This window comes from Benincasa hispida, chromosome 11, assembly GCF_009727055.1.
Source record: "Benincasa hispida cultivar B227 chromosome 11, ASM972705v1, whole genome shotgun sequence".
Taxonomy (NCBI): domain Eukaryota; kingdom Viridiplantae; phylum Streptophyta; class Magnoliopsida; order Cucurbitales; family Cucurbitaceae; genus Benincasa; species Benincasa hispida.
The window spans coordinates 2,995,298-3,015,776 of NC_052359.1; the positions used below are offsets into that span (position 1 = coordinate 2,995,298).

Below are 20,479 nucleotides of genomic sequence, written 5' to 3' on the forward strand. Positions count from 1 at the left end.
CAATGACTATAATGTCTTCAATGATCTTATTTGGCCCAACAAAATGTGAACTTTATGATTATATTAATTAAGCTTCTAGTATGTATCTACTTGTGTGTATCTATGTTGTATTTTCAATTCACATCAAATTAAATAAATAATTTATTATTATTACGATGAAAATCTTTATTTTTCTACAAAATCCTTGAATCATATTTAATATTTGTTGTTAGAGAGATTCTTATCACAAATTGTCGCATCATTAAATTTGAGACTAATTACAAGTTGACAAGTTTTTCAAATTAAAATTAAAGATAAGAATCGTTGCATTCTAATAACGTTACGTGTCTTCATCACGAGACTGACTAGATAAATAGCAAATTTTAAGTTGTCATTTGGTTAAATAGAAAAAACTTTTTAAATTTTTAAAATAGCAAAACGGATTATAAAATTAGAAAATAATGATTAACAATTGTTAAAACTACCCCCACATGGAATTCTAAAGGTGTGAGAGTTTCAAAACCATTTGAAAACAACAAATACACTCTACCTAGACAACTATCACACACTAAACAATGCATACTGACAAAGTGTCTAATCCACGTGTACAAGAAATAAACTGCTTTCTTCAATACAGACTTGCTCCTAAAAAGTAAACCTACTCTAATGGGAAAACAAGATTGAAAGAATCGAAATCTTCGAAATCAACGATTTTATTGAGGTGATTTTAAATGGAATCAAACAAAAATAGCTACCAAATCAACAACGAAAATGTCAAAATTATTTTACAAGTAAACGTTAGGATATAATTTGATATTTTCCTATTTTTTTTGGTTAAATATAATAAACTGTAAGTATGTCTTCTTTGGTTTTTATCTACTTTTTTTAAAAAATAATTACCTTGCAATTCTATTGCTACTTTGGAAAAAAATAAATCTTTTTAAATGTAAAATTTATATTTAAATCTTTTTTCATTTTGCCAAAATTTTAAAATTTATTAGTAGTTTTAAATGTAAAATTAAGAATATGTTCCTAATAGAAAAAATAGTGATATTACTTTATTTTGTGGAGAAAAGAAAAGAAAAATTCATTGTATTTAATTGTCCTTATTGATTGTAACTTCTTTTAGTTATTTATTCTTTATTAATTGTCATTGTATTTAATTGATTGTATTTTACAATGAATGGTGTATTCTTTATTAATTGTCATTGTATTTGTTGATTGTAATCACATTGATTTTACTAAATATTTAAGTTAAATTTAATACTGTTTTTATGGGATCAGATGGATGAGGATGTTACCACAGGGTCATACAACGACTTGGTTTTGTACTTACAGCATTGCCATAGATTCGAGGTTGTTTGAGAAGACAAGTATATCGATGCAATGCATTGTCGGCGAAGAGAGACTGTTATTCGAAGGCACGAGAAACCATACCCTCATATATTAAACTATCTACGAACTGCAGGATTCTATGGAGTCTCTTGTATAAAATTTATACAATTAGACTGGCATCTGATAACGACATTAGTGGAACGATGGCGGCAAGAGCCATACTATTTCCACATGTTGCATGGAGAGTGTATAATTACACTTCAAGATGTAGCTATCTAATTTGGACTCCCGATTAATGGAAGACCATTGATCGGGTCACTAAATTATGACTGGGAACAACTTTGTGCCCTTCTTTTAGGCGTAACCACGAATGACACCGTTCTTAAGGGAGGTCGTCTAAGCCTGCCATGTTTAGCTGATCAATTTAACAACTTCGTCCATCTACCAGACAATGCAGATGAAGAGGACCTGCAACGATATATTCGAGCATATATTATCACGTTGATTGGAGGATTGGTATTTCCCGACAAGTCCAACAGCAGAGTGCACCTGATGTATCTTTCTCTCTTGGTAGATTTTGATGTTGCCGGGACTTACAGTTGGGGCGCTAGATGTCTTGCATAGTTGTATAGGCAACTATACAAGGGTGCAGTTATAGATGGAAAAGACATTGCAGGCCCACTTCTATTGTTGCAGATTTGGGCATGGGATCGATTTCCTCTTCTAGCACCTCAATGACTCCATCGATAGGAGAACAACTTAGGTGACAGACCACTTGCAGTAAGGTAAGCATATTTACCTCATTATTTTTGTGTTCATTATGAAATACTAATAGCTAAAATTCAACTTGTGATTGTTGTAGATGGAATGATAACTATTCTGTAATTAGAGCACCAACACATGTTCTAGTACAGTATAGGCACATACTTGATGCACATATGCCTAGGCAAGTAATATTTTATTCATTCATATATCATATATTCATAATGTTTCAATCTTTTGGTTCATTCATATTTTGACACATATGCATGCAGATTATTTGGGAGCTATATAATCATCTTATCCAACTATTGTCGCCATACTCTCTCGATGGTAATGAGATATGGACATCCAGATGTCCAGTCATATGCTTCTTCGTTGTGGAGTGGCATCACCCAGATCGTGTGATGGGTCAATTTAGGATGTTGCAACAAATTCCTCAACCTTGCAACACAGACGTCCGACTTCATTCACACGATCTAAGGGGCAGGCATGAGCGAGACTGGATTGCATATTTGACCCCTCAAATTTCAATATGGGAAAATTGTCAGAGTTTGGTTGTTAATGGACCTCCTATTAACAACGGTGTAGGTATCGAGCCTGGATATATTGAATGGTATTCCACTATGAGCAGGCGGTACATAACTAAAGTAGGAGCATCTTATCACTTGTTGGTATGAGTTTATTGTTTACTAATTTGATTTTATTTCTTCATTGCACACCAAAATAAAATTTAAAGTCATTAACTTGTTATTCAATTCTTTTTCAGGCCGAGCTTCCAAATTTTCCATTATCTGCTCAAAGAGCCTTGCGTAGACTCACCTCTATATATCGAGTACGATATTTCGATGGTGATGTTCCAATGGAAGAACAAGGTGATCCAACAAGACATGAGGATGTTCCTATTCGACCTAATGTTCGGAATGAATATCCAACAACGCCACTCGATCATTTTACACATACTTCCATGATGTCTTCTCCCTCAACATTTGAATTTTTTCCAACAACCCTCAATATACCAAGTATGGAAGAAGGACAAACTTCACATGTCCATCCAAATGTCCATGACCAGTATGTGACATATCGATAACGTAGTGAGGGTATACATTTTGCAAAGGAAAGTCAACCATCAAGTGTAAGAGGGTGTGGCGATCGTGGACACTATGTGACTCAACATGATCGATCTACGCGTAATAGAGGATCTTCTTCCAGTCGTGAATAAAGAACATTGTACATATAATTAAATTTATTAATGAAATTCAATCATGAAAATGCACTTGCAGTCTACAACACATCCTAAAGAACCTTGAATATTATTTACAATAGTCCAAAGTTAATATCTATATTTTTGTATAAGTTTCTAACAACTTTAAACAAAATCAATCATTTGAAATTAAAAATTAATATTAAGTATATCAAATCAATCATAGAAATTTCTTAATCTCAAAATAACATTATTGTTTATACTGTTAAAAAACTAGTAATATTACTGTCAAAATAAAAAACGAGATTAGTGAGATAATTGATTTTAGGTACAATGATTTAGAATTAAACAAATGGAATATTATTAACTGTAAAATAAAAATAATGAAAGAATTGAGTTTCGGGTTGTTAAAAGAATGAAAAAAATAAAAGCAAAAATATTTTATTATTTTATTAATGAAAGAGTTGAGTTTCAGATTATTTTATTATTATTTTGTTATTTCAAGAATGAGAGACACATTTTTTTTTCTTTTTTAATGAATGTGTCTCTTCGGACAGGGACAAAAAAACAACACCTTTTCCCTAAATAACTTCAAACCACTCCATTTTCCTTAATTAAATTTAAAAATCACCCCCAAAATCTAAATAACCCTCAACCGTTTAAATTGTTTTTCAAATTCAACCTAAATTTTGAAAACTAAGGAAAAAAAAGTATTTCTTTTTAGAAAATGTTTCTGGTTTCGGAAGTCAAATTCTTCCGTACGATAAAAATCATTGTAAAGAAGTATTGCCAGAAAAAGGAAAATAAGCACAAATTTAAAAAATTCAAAAATTCAAAATGAATGGTTTGAGATAATTATTTGATTTTTTATTTTAAAAAATTAAACACATAAATATAATTTGTACCTATGGTTTTATTTAGTATTTTTTTAAAAAAAAAAAAACTAAGTCAACAGTTTTGAAAATTAGAATTTGGCTGAAATTCGCAATGTTTGTTTGGGAATAATGAAAACCATGCTAAGGTTTTGGTGTGGAAAAAACACAATTAAAAAAAAAAAACTATTTTCTTGAAAGCACTAAATTTACCTTTCTTTTCTTCAAAATAAGTGACAAAATATATCTTCAAAACACTAAATTTTAAGATTTATTGAAAGCATAGAGACTAAAATTGGACAAACTTCCAAGTAGATATCAAAATAGTATTTTATTATTATTTTTTCTTACCAAACAATAAATGAGAATTTAATCACCTTAAACAGGTGAGAATAGAAGAGATAAGGAATGTTAGGCGAGCCATAAATCTAATAAATGCTCAATTGATACAAAGAAGTAAACAATTTAATAAGGTACTTTTCATCCAAAAATAAATGTAATAAGCTTTAAATATATCTATGTGGATAAATGATTGTCTATTTTGGACATAAGCCTTCATGACTTTATTTTTAATTCGATACAACTAGCCTTCTATCGATAAAGAGATAACGTTTGTCCTAATTTCTATAATATTAATGATTTTTTTTAATCTAGTTAATGTATAAGTCATATTTCAACCAAAACCGAATAATTTACCTAAAAAGTTTCATTGATTAGCTCTCTTTACTGAAAAAGGAAAAAAAAAAGACATTTAATTTAATGCAAATGAGAGACTCAACACCAAGGGCAATTATATAAAAATGTAAGAGACAAGCTATAGAAAATTGTGTATTGAATTAGTGAAAATATTGAGCAAAAGCATAAAGGTGGTAATTAAGTGGAGAAATCATTTTCAATGGAGTTGATAAATTGGTTGTTGTTGATTCTTGCTTGTGTGGGTTTTGTTTTAGGGTTTGGGGTTTTGAAGAGATTGAATAATTTGTATTATGCATTGAAGTTAGGGAAGAAATGGGATGAGCTTCCTCCTGGTGATCTAGCTTGGCCATTTCTTGGTTCTACTTTATCCTTCCTCAAATATTTTACTCTTGGTCCACCACACGATTTTATTGGTCACTTTTCCAAAAGGTATCTCTCTCTCTCTCTTTGCTTCCATCCAAATTCTTCACAATGTCACAATAATGATTTTCAAATAAGATTTTCACTGATATGCTAAAACTTTTGTCAATCTGGGCATAATTTAAAGAATCAACCTCAAGAGATTTTATCTCTATCCCCATCCCACATATTATCAAATAAATAAAAAATGATTTGAAGTTTTCTCTTTTTCTTTTTCATCTTTTACGATATTAGACCTCAAATTTTTATTAGTGACTTATCTATCAGGTATACCACTCTTTAATTCTTCATATGTGTGGTTGATTTGATTTTTTTTAATTGTATTTGTTTTTCTTGCAATATATTTTTACCAAAGTGTGTTCTTCTGTCTTAGGAATCAAATTGAATTCTTAATCATATTCTAAAAATATAAAAAGTTTAATTAATCCTGTTTGGATTAGATATGGGAAAGTTGATATGTACAAGACTCACATGTTTGGAAAACCAACCATAATTGTCTGCAAATCTGAAATATGTCGTCAAGTATTAAGCGACGATGGAACCAAATTTGTTCCTGGTTATCCCTCCAACATGAAAGCTTTATTTGGTAAGAAATCATTGCACGGAGTCTCCAAAGCGGAGCACCGGAAGCTCCGAAGGCTAACAACAACACCGATCAGCGGTCACGCAGCACTCGAGTTGTACATTGATCATATTGAACAAACAGTGATCAGTGGGTTGGAGGAATGGTCAAGCATGGAGAAGCCATTGGAGCTATTGACTGTAATAAAGGAGCTTACCTTCAAAATTATTTGGAACATTTTTATGGGTTCAACTCCAATAGAAGATATTTCCATGTCAGAAATGGAGAATTTGTATAATGATATTGCAGTTGGGTTATTCTCTTTGCCCCTCAACTTTCCTGGCTTCTCCTTCCAAAAATCACTCAAGGTATAACAACAAAAATCATTTCCTAATAATATTTATTTCTATATACTTTTCAAAAAAAAAAAGTTTAAATTATAATTTTAGTTATGAATTTCGAAATGTGTGTCGATAATTGTTTTACATTAGATAGTTCATTCGTTGACCTAGTAATTATATTTGTAGGATAATCTATCAGTAATAGACTCTATCGCTGTTAGACTCTTATTAGCGATATGGTCTATCACAGATAGACATTGAGAGCTGCATCTAAATTTTGCTATATTTACAAATTCTTTTGCAGTGTGCTATATCTACTAATACTTTGGACTTAATTGTTATATTTGCAATTGCCCTTATGGCTAAGTTTATAAAAGAGTACCCTTGAACTTTGTCATTTAATTTAGTAAATACTCCTATTCTTTCATAATATAGTTGGTCATATTACCTTTGACCTTTCATAATTGTTTCAAAAACTACCCTTAACCGTTATAAATATCTTAGAATATAATATATAATGAAAATTAGAAACTTGGAATATTGGGTGTGTCAGTGATTGTGTTTGAATCTCAATTTTCATTCCAAGTCACTACTACACCCCTTCGAGTCTCAGTTTTTGTCCAAAATTTTATCAAAATTCTACTCAAAAGGTAGTTTTGAAATGTTTATGAAAGGTCCAGAACAATATTGCAATTTTTTATATAATATTTTTAAACAAACGACAAAATTCAACCAAATTTTATTGCTGTGTGAAATTAATCTACTTATGATTATATCATAACCAAAAGAACTGTATAAATATAGGCTAAAAGAAGATTGCATGAAATACTTCAATCTATTGTGAAAGAGAAGAGATTGGTGAAGAAAAGGAAAATGGAAAGTTGGGAAGCAAAAGATATGATGGATTTGTTGATAGAAGTGAGAGATGAAGATGATGAAGGGATTGATGATGAAACCATTGTAGATTTGATATTTGGTATGTTATTTGCAGCCCAAGAAAGTTCAGCTGTCACAACAATGTGGGCAACTTTGTTTCTTACAGATAATCCACATGTATTCCAAAAGGTCAAGGTTAGACTCCTTTAATTTCCTAACTAATGTTGATTGCATTTATTGTATTTTTAAAGATGGTTGGGGTTTGCTATCTTTTCAATATATGATCCTCAAAATGTTTCCTTTCTTAGGTCTACCATTCTCAATTTTTTTTTAACAAATATTCATTTGAGCTTATGAGGTTTTTTTTTTTTATTTATTTATTTGATTCATTTATATATATTATGATCTTTTTCGATAAGGTAGTACTAAATAATATGAGGTTATTTCATTTTAAAATCAATTGAGAATGAGAGAAGTAGTCTATTATCTATCTTATATATTAAAATTGTGTAATCCCTAAATTTTTCCAATATGAGATCTCTAACATGCAGCTTCAAGATGGTGCTTAGGGGTGTACATGGGTTGGGTTGAGAGTATTTTTCGGACCAACCCAAAAATTCGGGTTGGTTTGATTGACAACTCAAATGACCCAATTAAAGTTTCCAATCCAACGCTTAAAATTCGGGTTGGGTTGAGTTGGGTTGTCGGGTTATAATTTATTTTTTTATTTTTAATAAAAAATATGTAAATTTATATACAACACATAACTAATAACTAAAATCTCATAAAATTAAGATGCTAAATACCAAATATCTATGATATTTATTGTATACTTTAAACAAAGACAAATATCATAACAATTTTAAAAGAAAAATATTAAAAATTCAAAAATTAATCAAATAAATCAAACTTTAAACAAAGAGGAATATATATATATAATTCGGGTTTGGTTGGATCAACCCAATTTTTTTTAATCTAACCCACGACCCAACCCAATAAAAAAAAAAAAATTCAACTCAACCAACCCAAGAACAAAACTAACCCAACCGTTCCTTACATTTTGGGTTGGGTAGTCCGGGTTCGGGTTATCGGATTATTTGAACACCCCTAATGGTACCTCTTTAGGTTCACCAATCTTGATTTGGACCCCAATTTTTGTTATTGGATCAAATGCTTGTTTGGGATTCATGTTCTTTCGTATTATATTAGATAACTTAAAGTTCCATCTCAAAGTCTTGATTGTATGTATAATAATAGGTTTATCTATTTTTTCATCATAGAAAATATCATTTGACATTTACTGTAATAAACTTGGATGTGAAATGAGATGTTTTTTATTTCTAGGTAAATAATATGTACAATTTATGAAATTAAAAATAGAATATTGTCTCAGGATTTTTTGAAAGTACAATAAGTGTGAGAGAATATTCAAACTATAGAGACTTTTTGGTCGTTAATATATACTTTAAGTCAGTTGAGTTATACTTGTTTTGGCATTAATGTCACATATTTTCGCATTAATTATTTCTTTGTTAGTATATTTTATCTTATTGGTGAAATAATAAGGATTTTTTTTTAACAAAAGAGATAAAATAAAAACCATTCTTTACATAACAATAAAATTTAATCCTTAACAAAAACATTATTTTGCAATGCTTTTAAAACACTTTTCAAAGGGCTATTCTTATTTATATTATTATTATTTTAAAAAGTGTATAGTACTTCTAAAAAGTAAAAGCCATAGCCAATAAATTGTTACAAAAAAAAATAATTAATATTTTCAAAGACAGAACTTTGATGAATAGAACTCATGCAACTTGAAGGATAAAATTGTTAAAAAGAATTTCCACCTTCTTTAATGATAATTTCATTTTTTATTCCTTCTTTCTAAAATAATTAAGATGCATGTCTAAGAATCAAAAAAAAAAAAAAAAATCCTAAAAATTAATTAAGATGCATGTCTCAAAACTTCAAATGCAAAACGAATACTAAGTTGGATGCCCACTTAAAAAATTCTCGTATTGCATCCTTTTAAAAAAAGAAGAAAAAAAAACAAATAAGAAAGGTTAGATTTGGGTTTTTTAATACAACGATTTAAGAATGGAGGATTCAAAACCTTTGGTTTCATGTTCAAGAATCTATATGTTATGTCAGTTGAGCTACCCTCATATTGTTGCTCGATTTGGTTTAATCACATGTATATATAATTAAACCGAAATTTATGATATGATCACAACAATATTATAATGTAGTTTCTATTAATTTTATTTATCCAAAAAAATATTTTATTATATATTTTGATAGTAATATGTAAGATTAATTGGTTTTAGGAAGAACAAGAAGATGTCATTAAACAAAGACCTCCAACACAAGAGGGTATAAATCTCTCGGAGATTAAACAAATGAAATTTCTTTCTCAGGTATTTTATTTTTCCTCTATATCCACTTATTTTTTAGACATAATTTCATATTAGTAAGGAAGGAATCGAATTCCTAGAGAAAGCGAGGAAGCGTATGATCGTTTTGCTTCAATTAAATTCATAAAATTCAAGTTACGAAATACTAAAATAAATTAAGCATGCTTTTGTACAACTTAAAAGAAGAAGTAACTGCCTTTGTGAATTATCATAAAAAACTTCTTCTGATCTTGATCAAAACAATAAGTACAATACCCACGTATTGGATACTACCAATGATCTTTTCTACTATTTTCTTGGACAAGGATAGAAAGGTGGGATTCTCTTTGGAAGAGAAGGGGATATGTGATGTTTTTGCAGAGAACACTACTCTATTAATTTCAGATAGAGAGATTTTGAGTGATTTTCTTCTGTAAAACACACAAAGGACTTCAGTTGCAGACTCTTCTGCAAATTAAATATGCGAGGGCAGTTGACTCCCCTCACCCACTCACCATTCCCATGCATTGCAAGGGGTTATTTAATTTAACTAAATCTCATTTAATTAAATAATTTATTAAATATAATATATTTAATTTAATGCATATATGAATCATATTCTAATTTACATATTCTCTTATAACCTATGGTTTTAATATAAATTCCATTCACATTAATTTTAACCTATAGATTTAATACGAAACCAATTCATATTAATTTAATATTTGAATCTTTAACACTAAATGTCCTTGTTTATTCCTTGTGAGCTAGCATATAGATCTAATGAACCTACAGTTATAAGCTCCAATAATCCAAGATTAATTAATTAAATTAACCAACCTTCATTAACTATAAGACATTTCCAATAAAGACCCATAGTTGTACTCTTATGAACTGTAGAATATTTTTTATGTCCATTGATTTAACCATTACACGTAAGTTAATCTATCATAAGTGGTTCGTAATTACAGCTTGGTGAAATTATCATTTTACCCCTTTATTACTTCTTGCTCCTTAAGTACTACTTATCCTCTAATGAACAATTTGTTTATGATCCGATCATGAATAAAGTCTCTCTTACGCCAATGAGAGGGTGAGACCTCATTGTTCAAGTCATGGAGTAAGCACTTAAGGGAACAACCTATTTACTTACTCTAAGGTGGGAAGGAATGAATTCCATTTTGTATAGTTATGTTCCCAACTCCCAACTCAGTGTGGTTCCCAAAATGGTAGGCGTATTTAGTGGACGACTAGGACCACTCTCACCCATAAAAATCAAAGGATGACCCTCGTAAGCAGGAGTTCATAATGAAGGGAATCCGTTTCCCATAGCGGAAGCGAGTGATCGCTTGTGTCTTTGAAATCATTTTACATAACTTAATAAACAGAGCAACAATGGAAACAATGATAAACATCCACCCTTAAGCATGCTTCTAAAGGAATTACAGGGAAGAAAAGGGATAAGAATACTAACCCTTGAAGAACCATTCTAACAGCATGAAAGATCACATACCATCTTCTTCTCCCGGTCTCAACACCACAAAACAACAGCCCAACGAATATGGCAAGAAAACTACCACAAGGAGTCTTCCTTGTTATCCTGAAGGAGAGAACCAACGGAGAGGATTGGGCTTACTTGTCAGTTTTGGTGTAAGGGAGTTTGAGAGAGATTTTGTTCTTTTTAGAGAATTTGCAGAGGGAAGTGATGAAAGACTTGAGAATAGAGAGAACAATTATTCTGCCAGATTTTTATTCTCACGTAAAACATTCCAAATCATGTCACCCTCTTCCTCCTCAAACCGTATATGTGAGGTAACTAAATAACTCCATTGATTTTTTAATTCAAAAATAAAAAATTCAATTTTAATTTAATTATATTAACTAATTAATATAATTAAACTATATATATTATATCTTCTATAATATATAACCTATAGTTTATTATTCTCTCATATAACTATAGTATTAATATAAATCATATTCATATAATCAATGTTTGAATCATATTCAAATATTTAATTCTCTCATTAAACTATATAGATATAATATGAATCATATTCACATTAATTTTAACATAAAGTTTTTATATGAATCTCATTCATATAATAAATATTTGAATCATATTCAAATACTTATATCTCTCATTAAACTCTATAATGTATGGACATACATTATACTTTAATGTATCGACATACATTATACTTTAATGTATCGACATACATTATATTAATTGTATCTTATACAATTAATTCCATTTAGTTAGTTTGAACAATTCAAATTAAACCAAAATTAATTTGATTCTCATTAGTCGTCATTGAGCTAACAAGGGGACCATATGGACCTATAGATTGAAGCTCCAATGATACGAGATTAATTGATTAAACATTTTAATCAAATTAATCAAGATTCATTAACCATCGGCCACTCCACTAAAGATCGATAACTGCACGCTTCGCAATGTAGATATATTTTTATGTCCATTGAATATAGCCAATCAAAAATGCACTCTTCGCACTGTAGATATATTTATGTATCCATTGGATATAACCAATCAACAATGCATTGACTCTTCACAAATTTCTCGTAAGTACATGTTGGTCAAAATTACTGTTTTACCCCTATAGTTACATCTAACTTTTTAAGTACCCCTGACCTCTCTAATGAACAATTAGTCATAGTCAAACTATAACTAGACCCCTCTCTGACCAGTGAGAGGGTAAAGGCCCTCATTGTTCAAGATCTGAAATCAACCCTTAATGAAGCAATTCATCTACTTATCCTAACAAAGGGAAGGAGTGAATTTCATCTTGTGCAGTTGAGTTCCCAACTCCCCATTCAGATAAACCCCCAAAATGGTAGACATATTGAGTCAACGAATCTGGCTCTTATTTTTGTAAATTAAAATACTGTCTTTATATGCAGAAGTTCGCAACTCACTCAAGATTAAGGTCAAGTCACCTATGGTCATCCTAGTGAAATATAGGTCTCTTCTAGTAACGGTGTTAGAAATAGAGACTAATCATTTTGTGGTCCAGTCTTATACAAACTCTTTGATAGGATACCCCCGCTCACATGTCTCTATATGAATGATCATGATCAAATCATTTGCAACACTTTCAACAATTTTAACAATTACAAAGCAGATCGTATCCATAATGGCCCCAAAATAAAGTACATATCCTTATCCATCTACTACAAACCGTTCAGGTTATTACTTAAGCATGATCCACCTGTATGTCTCTACATACATGTTTGAGTTATATAAAATAACCTAGGATCTTAGTTTATTGGATTGAGTTAGTGCACATAAAATAACAATTATTTTATTAATAACAATTTGTTTACAAAAGTTTATAAACTACGAGAATATCAAAGATTTAGGACACTAATCCCAACAATCTCCCACTTCTCTTAAAACTAAGGGAGAAGCGTGTACAAGAGTGTACAATACAAATAAAGCATACAATACAATAAATTAGTGCATACACTATACTCTAGTAACATCTCCCACTTTCCATATCTCGTAGACCTAGACTTTCTAAATAACCCTCGAACACTTTAGCCATGAGAGACTTTATAAATGGATTAGCAACGTTGTGCTTCGAAACTATCTTCATGACTATCACGTCACCTCATTGCACAATCTCCCAGATCAAGTGATATTTGCTTTAAATTTGTTTGCCTCTTTTATGACTCCTGGGTTCCTTTGAATTTAACATCACCACCATTATTACAATAAAGTATGATGGGAAAAGACATATTTGGAACAACTTCCAAATCAGTAAGGAACTTCCTTAGCCAATCAGTTTCCTTAGCAGCTTCACAAGTAGCTATGTATTCAACTTCCATAGTGGAGTCCGCGATGCATCCTTGCTTGATGCTTCGTCAGACTATAGCTCCTTCATTAAGAGTAAACATTGTCCCTGATGTAGATTTCTTTGAATCTTGATCAGTCTGAAAATTAGAGTCTATGTATCCTATAAGGATCAAATCCTTGGCTTCATACATAAGCATATAGTTCCTCATTCTCCATAGATACTTTAGGATTGTTTTGACTGTTGCCAAGTGATCTAATCCTGAATTGGATTGAATCTATTTACAGTCCCTACTACAAATAAATGTTAGATTTGGTACATAACATTGCATACATAAGGTTGCCAACAACCGATGCATAGGGAATTCGTCTCACTTCCTCAACCTCTTAAGGATTCTTAGGACACTGTTCCTTAGACAAAATAATTCCATGCCTGAAAGGTAATAAACCCTTCTTGGAATTGTGCATCGAATATCTGACAAGCATCTTGTCAATATATGATGCTTAAGACAGGGCCATCATTTTATTCTTACGATTCCTTGATAATCTGGATCCCTAAAACAAACTGCACCTCACCCAAATCTTTCATTTAGAACTGGGTGGCTGGTTATTTCTTTACATCTGTCAGTAATCCTACGTCATTCCCAATGAGTAGGATATCATTCACATACGAAACAAAGAAAAGCTATTGAATTGTTAATGATTTTTTCGTAAACACGAGGCTCATCTACATTTTGATCAAAGCCATAAGATTTTATCGCATTATTAAATCATATATTCCAAGATGAGATACTTGTTTCAATCCATAAATGGACCGATTAAGCTTCCAAAATTTTTGCTCTTGACCTTGCTCAATGAATCCCTTTGATTAATTCATGTAGATAGCCTCTTTAAGATTACTATTTAAAAAGGCAATATTGACGTCCATCTGCCATATCTCATAGTCATAATATATGGCAATGGACAAGAGAATTTGAATAGACTTTAACATGACAACAAGTGAGAAAGTTTCTTCATAGTCTACTCCCTCAACCTAGATATAAACCTTTGCCACTATTCTAATTTTAAAGGTATGTACCTTTCCATCTACACCCCTTTTCTCTTGTAGATCCATATGCAACCTATAGGTTTTATCTCTTTAGGTTTATCTATAAGCTCCTAGATAGAATTGAAGTACATAGACTCCATTTCTTGATTCATGACTTTAATTTATTCATCCTTGTCAACATCTTCTATTGCTTTCTTGTAAGACAATGGATCCTCAACCCCATCATCAGGTATGATGTCTTGGACTTCTGTTAAACCAATGTAGCGAACAAGTGGGTTCATAACTCTCCCACTACGTCGAGACAATCTTAACTCTTAAGATGGATGTGATTGGCTAGATGAACCGACATCAATAACTCTTGCCGATGTACTAGCTTCTTCAATAACCCTTGTTGAAGTCTCAGTAGTCTCATTAGAAATTTTACTTAATAATATTTTTCTTCATGGTTTAAGGTCCCTCATGTGATATTCTTCCAAAAAGGTAGCATTTGCCGATACAAATACTTTCTTTTCTTTTAGATCAAAGAAGTATCCACCTCTCATTTCCTTAGGGTAGCCTACAAATAAGTATACTCCAAGGTTCCAACTTCTTTAGGTTTGTCATTAGCATATGTGTTGGACATCCCCAAATTCTGAAGTGACCTAAACTGCCTTTAGGACCTCTCCAAAGCTCATAAGGTGTTTCAGAAACATTATTTGAAGGAACATTGTTCAAGATATAAACAATAGCTTTAATTGCATATCCCCAAAATGAGTCAGGAAGTTGAGCATAGCTAATCATAGACAGAATTATATCTAATAGGGTTCTATTTCTTCTTTTCGATATGTCATTCTGCTGAGATGTACCAAAGGCTAAGAGTTGGGACATTATTCTATGTTCTATCATACTTAGAATCTTAAGTCCATGTATTCTCCATCACGATCAGATCGAAGTGTTCTTATCTTTTTACCTAACAAGTTTTCAACCTCAGTCTCATACTCTTTGAACTTTTCAAGTGCTTCAGACTTGTGTTGAATCAGGTAAAGATACTCATATCTTGAATAGTCATCTAGGAAAGAGATGAAATATTCATATCATTCTCTTACTTTTACATTGGGCCACAGAGATCTGAATGTATAAGCTCTAAGGTCTTTTTGGCTCTATAACTTTTTCTAGTAAAAGGTCATTTTGTCATTTTGCCTTCAAGATATTGTTGGGGTTGATGCTCGAAATCTTGTAGGATCCTATAGTTTGTAAATATATTGAATAAACTCATTGTTTATTTAATAAAATATATGATATTTTATTCAAACTCATTGCCTATTTAATAAAATATATGATATTTTATCTGCACTAACTACAAACCAATAAACTAACATCCAAAGTTATCTAGTAACTTAATCATGTATGTAGAGAGATACGGGTGGATCATGTTTAAATGATAACCTAAATGGTCTGTAGTAGATGGATAAAGCTGGGTTCCTTATTCTGGTGACACTACGAGTATGGCCCGCTTTGTAGGTGTTACAATTGTTGTAAAATGCTACAAATGATATGATCCTGATCATTCGTGTATAGACATGTGAGTGGGGATACTCTATACAAAGGAGTTTATATAAGACTAGACCATGAAATGTTTAGTCTCATTGTATAACACCATTCATAATAGAGACTTATATTTCACCAGGATGACCATAGGTAACATGAACTGAATCCTGAGTGAGTATTGAACTCCTGCCTATAAGGGTGGTCCTTTGATTTGTATGAGTGAGAGTGGCTAGATCGCCGACTCAACATGCCTACCATTTTGGGGATTCGTCTGATTGGGGAGCTACGAACACACCTCCACAAGAAGGAATTCACTCCTTCCCCGAGGTAGGGGTAAGTAGATAAATTACTCCCTTAAGGGCTAATTCCGAGGTTTGAACAATGTGGTGCCACACCCTCTCCTGAATCAAGAAGGATTTAGTCATAGTTGGACTATGATCAATTGTTCATTAGAGGGATCAGTGGTACTTAAGGAGCTAGATGTAACTACAGGGACAAAACAGTAATTTTGGTCCAGCTGTACTTACGAGCAATTTTTGAAGGGTCATCATATTGTTGATTGGTTATATCCAATGGACATAGAAATATATCTGTGATGTGAAGAGTGCAGTTGTCGGTCTTTAGTTGAGTGCCCGACAGTTAATGGATGGTGAATAATTTGATTAAAGAGTTTGATTAATTATTCATGTACTGTTGGAGCTTCAAGCTACAAGTCTATGAGATTCCTTTGATAGCTCAATAGGATTAAATGTTAATCAGTTTTTGGATTAATTTGAATTGTTTAAATTAATAGAGGGATTTAATTATATATGATATAACTAAGTTATTTTAATATATATAATATAATTATTATAATGTATTTGATACATTATAGCTTAATTGAGAGGAAATAATAATTTGAATAAGATTCAAATATTATTAAATATGAATTGGATTCATAATTGTTAAATTTAATATAAATATGATTTATATTAAATGCCATATAAGAGGAAAAAAACTATAGGTTGTATTGTATATGATATAATATTAAAAACTATAGACTATATGTTATATTTGATATAACATATAATTTAATATATATAATATGATAAGTTAGTTATCATATTTATATTTATATATATTAAATGTCATTTTTTTAAAATATAAATGAGGGAGGGAGTTGTATTTGGATTTTGAAAGATCAGAGAGAGTCTCCTCCTCATTCATCATCTGATTGATCGAAAAATACAGTGTGAGAAAGACATAATTGTTTTACAAGTTTTTGGACTATTGGTGAACGATCTCCAAACTTCTTCCTCTCCACTCGTTTAATTTTCCTCATTCCAAAATAGTCAGAGCCCACCACTCTTGGGTTCTCTGCCTGAGAATACCGAGGAAGCCTTCATGGTAGTGTTCGAATCTTGATCGAGGGATACTTGAAGAAATTCTTCAAAGGTATGAGTTTCTAAAACCCTAAGTTTTTTATTTTGTTAAAGCATGCTGTAATTTATATAAATGCATATCTTGTTCTTAATATTAGGAACAAAATATACGTTATCTAATAACAAATATTGTTTCTTGTTAAAAAATAACTTGAGCCTTCCTACGACAACAACTGAAACGACCTCTCCAGTACCATCTCGAAGAGTCGTCTCTCTAGCTTCCAATTGTCTCTAGGTATTAAGACCCTAAGAGGAAGAACAGACGTGGTTAGTGGCCCTAAACAAATTATCCAAGTAAAATAACCATTATCCACCAAACACGTTTCTAAGACAAGCAAATCAGATTTACTGTCAATGGATTTTTTTCTTCTAAGGAGAGCAATGGGATCAGTTTCAAACCCTACTTTATAAACTACAAGTTTTTATCTCAGAGGTCAACCTCTCTGATAAACTTCACTGGAGTTGACAACATTTGTCTCCTCTATCAGTCCCTTGACATTTAATATGGAATGAAGTTCATTCAAGTAGCTGACATTATTGGTTTCGTCCAAGACAACCCCATCCTATTTGAATTATAATGACTCTCACCCGAACAATTCTTACACCGATTACATGATCTGAAGTGCAGTGACCATGCTCTCAAATCTTTTGGCTAATACATCAGGTATGCTCATCAAAATGTAAACTCGGGCCTTATCATTAGCCTTTGTCCATTTTTCGTATGCATCATAAACACTTCGTGTTGCATCAGGGGTTGGGACTGGAGAACATTCCTCAGTCAAAATGAAATTAAGTCATCAACCAAAAAAATAGTTTTAACTGAATCTTTCCGTATTGGTCAAATTTGAAGAGGATAACAATGAAAGAATTGAACTTGACATATTATTGAAATAAAACAAATTAATTTACAATAGATTTTAGTACAACTCTTATAAATCCAATTATTTAGTAAAATTTTAATGAATCCCATTTAACATCTAAGTTTGCAATGATGCTTCAGTCATTTAGGACAAAAGCCAATGAAGGGTGGTCAATCAGCCCTTTACTGAATTGAGACACTATTAACCAATTATTACACTAGAATAACTCTTATTCCTACAATAATTAGTCATTATTGATTTGTTCAATAAATCATTAACTTGCTTACCAATATTTGGTAAGTGTGACCCTTCATTTTAGACCCTAGAGTTCAACTCCAATGAGCCAATCAAAGGGAAAACCTAATTAGGGCAAAAACTAAAGCGATCTTATTCATTTTTGGAGTTCGCCTTAATATCGACCTAATGCACAAACCGCCCGAAGGGGGACGTTCCCAGGACACCTCAAGGTTGTGCAAGAAGGTCTCACGATGCAAACCAATGAAGGAGACCATAAGACATATAAACACACATCATTCTCCAACTTACTATAAATACTCTCTCCATTCACCTTGATATTGACCCATATAAACATCATTTAAAGAGGGACGCTCCTAGAGGCCAAGCATGAGTCTCACGTTGTGAACTATAAAGGAGAACATGAGTGAAAATTTGATAAATCATATATATCTATTTCCTCCCATGAAGTATTTTAAAATCTAGGGTTTATTACGTAGGTAAATCTGGCTAATTAATTTATCTAAGTGATTGTTAAATTTACCCAATATAACTCTTATATTGGATAGTTTAACAATAAATGATTTTGTTCATTTAACACTTTAATAAACTAAATAATTTGTTGCATATTTATAACATATTTGTCTAATTCGTCTTCCAGGTCAGTTCCCAAGTAGTGGTGTTCTGTTTCCGTCAGCTTAATTACCCCAGCCTAGACAAAACCTTCATTGGACAAAGTCCCTTATAGATAACTATGTTATAAATTTAATCTTTTATTAATTCAATTTAATCCTATTATAAAAAATAGAAAACTAATCTTATTTCTAATCACATTAGAAATATGTTTAACATAGGTCTAGGTGTAATTAATTTTAAACCATTTTAAATTAATTTAACCTATGTTTGCATGCAACTCTTGATATAGATTTTAGTTGTAATTTCACTAAACTATAACACCAATAAGAATTAATGAAACAATTAAAACCTGCATCTAACATGCATAAAAATATTACAATTATATTTCTAAGGTAATGTTATGTTTCATGCATTTTCATTTTCATTATATAATATATATATATATATATATATATATATAATATATATATATATATATTTGCTCTTATTTCTCTCAGGAGGAAATGGTTTCTTAAATAAAAGAACTACAGATAAGAAAAGAATAAAATACAATAAACATAATATAATAAATACAATAGAGAATTTCACAACAAAGGAAATAATTAGCACTCCCCCTATAGCTAGTTGGAAGATATCATTCATGACAAGCTTGTCAATCAACTTGTTGAATTGCCACTTCGAAAGGTCTTTATTTAACAAATCTGCAATTTGTTATACTGTCGGATAAAAGGTAATGCATATTATTTCAGCATCAATCTTCTCCTTTATGAAGTGTTTATCAACTTCAATATGTTCCGTCCTATCATGAAGAATTGGAATGTGGGAAATGGAAATTGATATCACAATAAATGCGTATAAGCATTATCTGAGTGAATTTCAATTCTTCTAAATAGTCTTTTTATCCATATGCCCTCACAAATACCATGGGCTAATACCCTAAATTCTGCTTTAGCGCTACTTTTAGCAACTATACCTTCTTTTTTTTTTTTTACTTCTCCAAGTAACTAGATTTTCTCCAACAAAAGAGCAATAACCCGAAGTAGATCTTCTATTAGTCGTATTGCCTACTCAATCAGCATCAGTGTAAACCTTGACATGTAGGTGATTATGCTTCTTAAATTGTATACCTTTTCCTGGAGTACTTTTCAAATATCTCAAGATTCTATAAACTGCTTCAAAGTGAATTGACTCAGCAACATGCATGAACTGACTTACATACTAACTGTGAAAGCAATATCATGACGTGTGTGAGAGAGGTATATGAGTTTCCCCACAAGTCTCTCGTACTTTTTTTTTTACCTCTTTTTTAGTTGCAGCTACCAGTTTTAAATTATGCTCAATAGGAGTTTTTACTATCTTGCAACCAAGTAAACTTGTCTCATTCAATAGGTCAAGAATATACTTTGACAAGAATGCTACTTTTAGACCTGGAAAATTCCATGCCTAAGAAATACTTTAAGATTCCTAGGTCCTTAATATGAAAATCATTATCAAGGTTT

At 31.3% G+C, this 20,479-nt stretch overlaps 1 protein-coding gene across 1 annotated transcript in view; it reads left to right on the forward strand.

Annotated features, from left to right (window-relative positions):
* Positions 1-5,009: 5,009 nt before the first annotated feature.
* The window catches only part of LOC120091824 (beta-amyrin 11-oxidase-like), a 36,218-nt gene continuing 20,748 nt past the window's right edge, over positions 5,010-20,479 (forward strand). The window contains exons 1-4 of the mRNA XM_039049966.1: positions 5,010-5,274; positions 5,706-6,195; positions 6,973-7,239; positions 9,375-9,464. Of these exons, the coding sequence (XP_038905894.1) occupies positions 5,045-5,274; positions 5,706-6,195; positions 6,973-7,239; positions 9,375-9,464 (1,077 nt within the window). The 5' untranslated portion in view covers positions 5,010-5,044. The remainder of the gene's footprint in view (positions 5,275-5,705; positions 6,196-6,972; positions 7,240-9,374; positions 9,465-20,479) is intronic.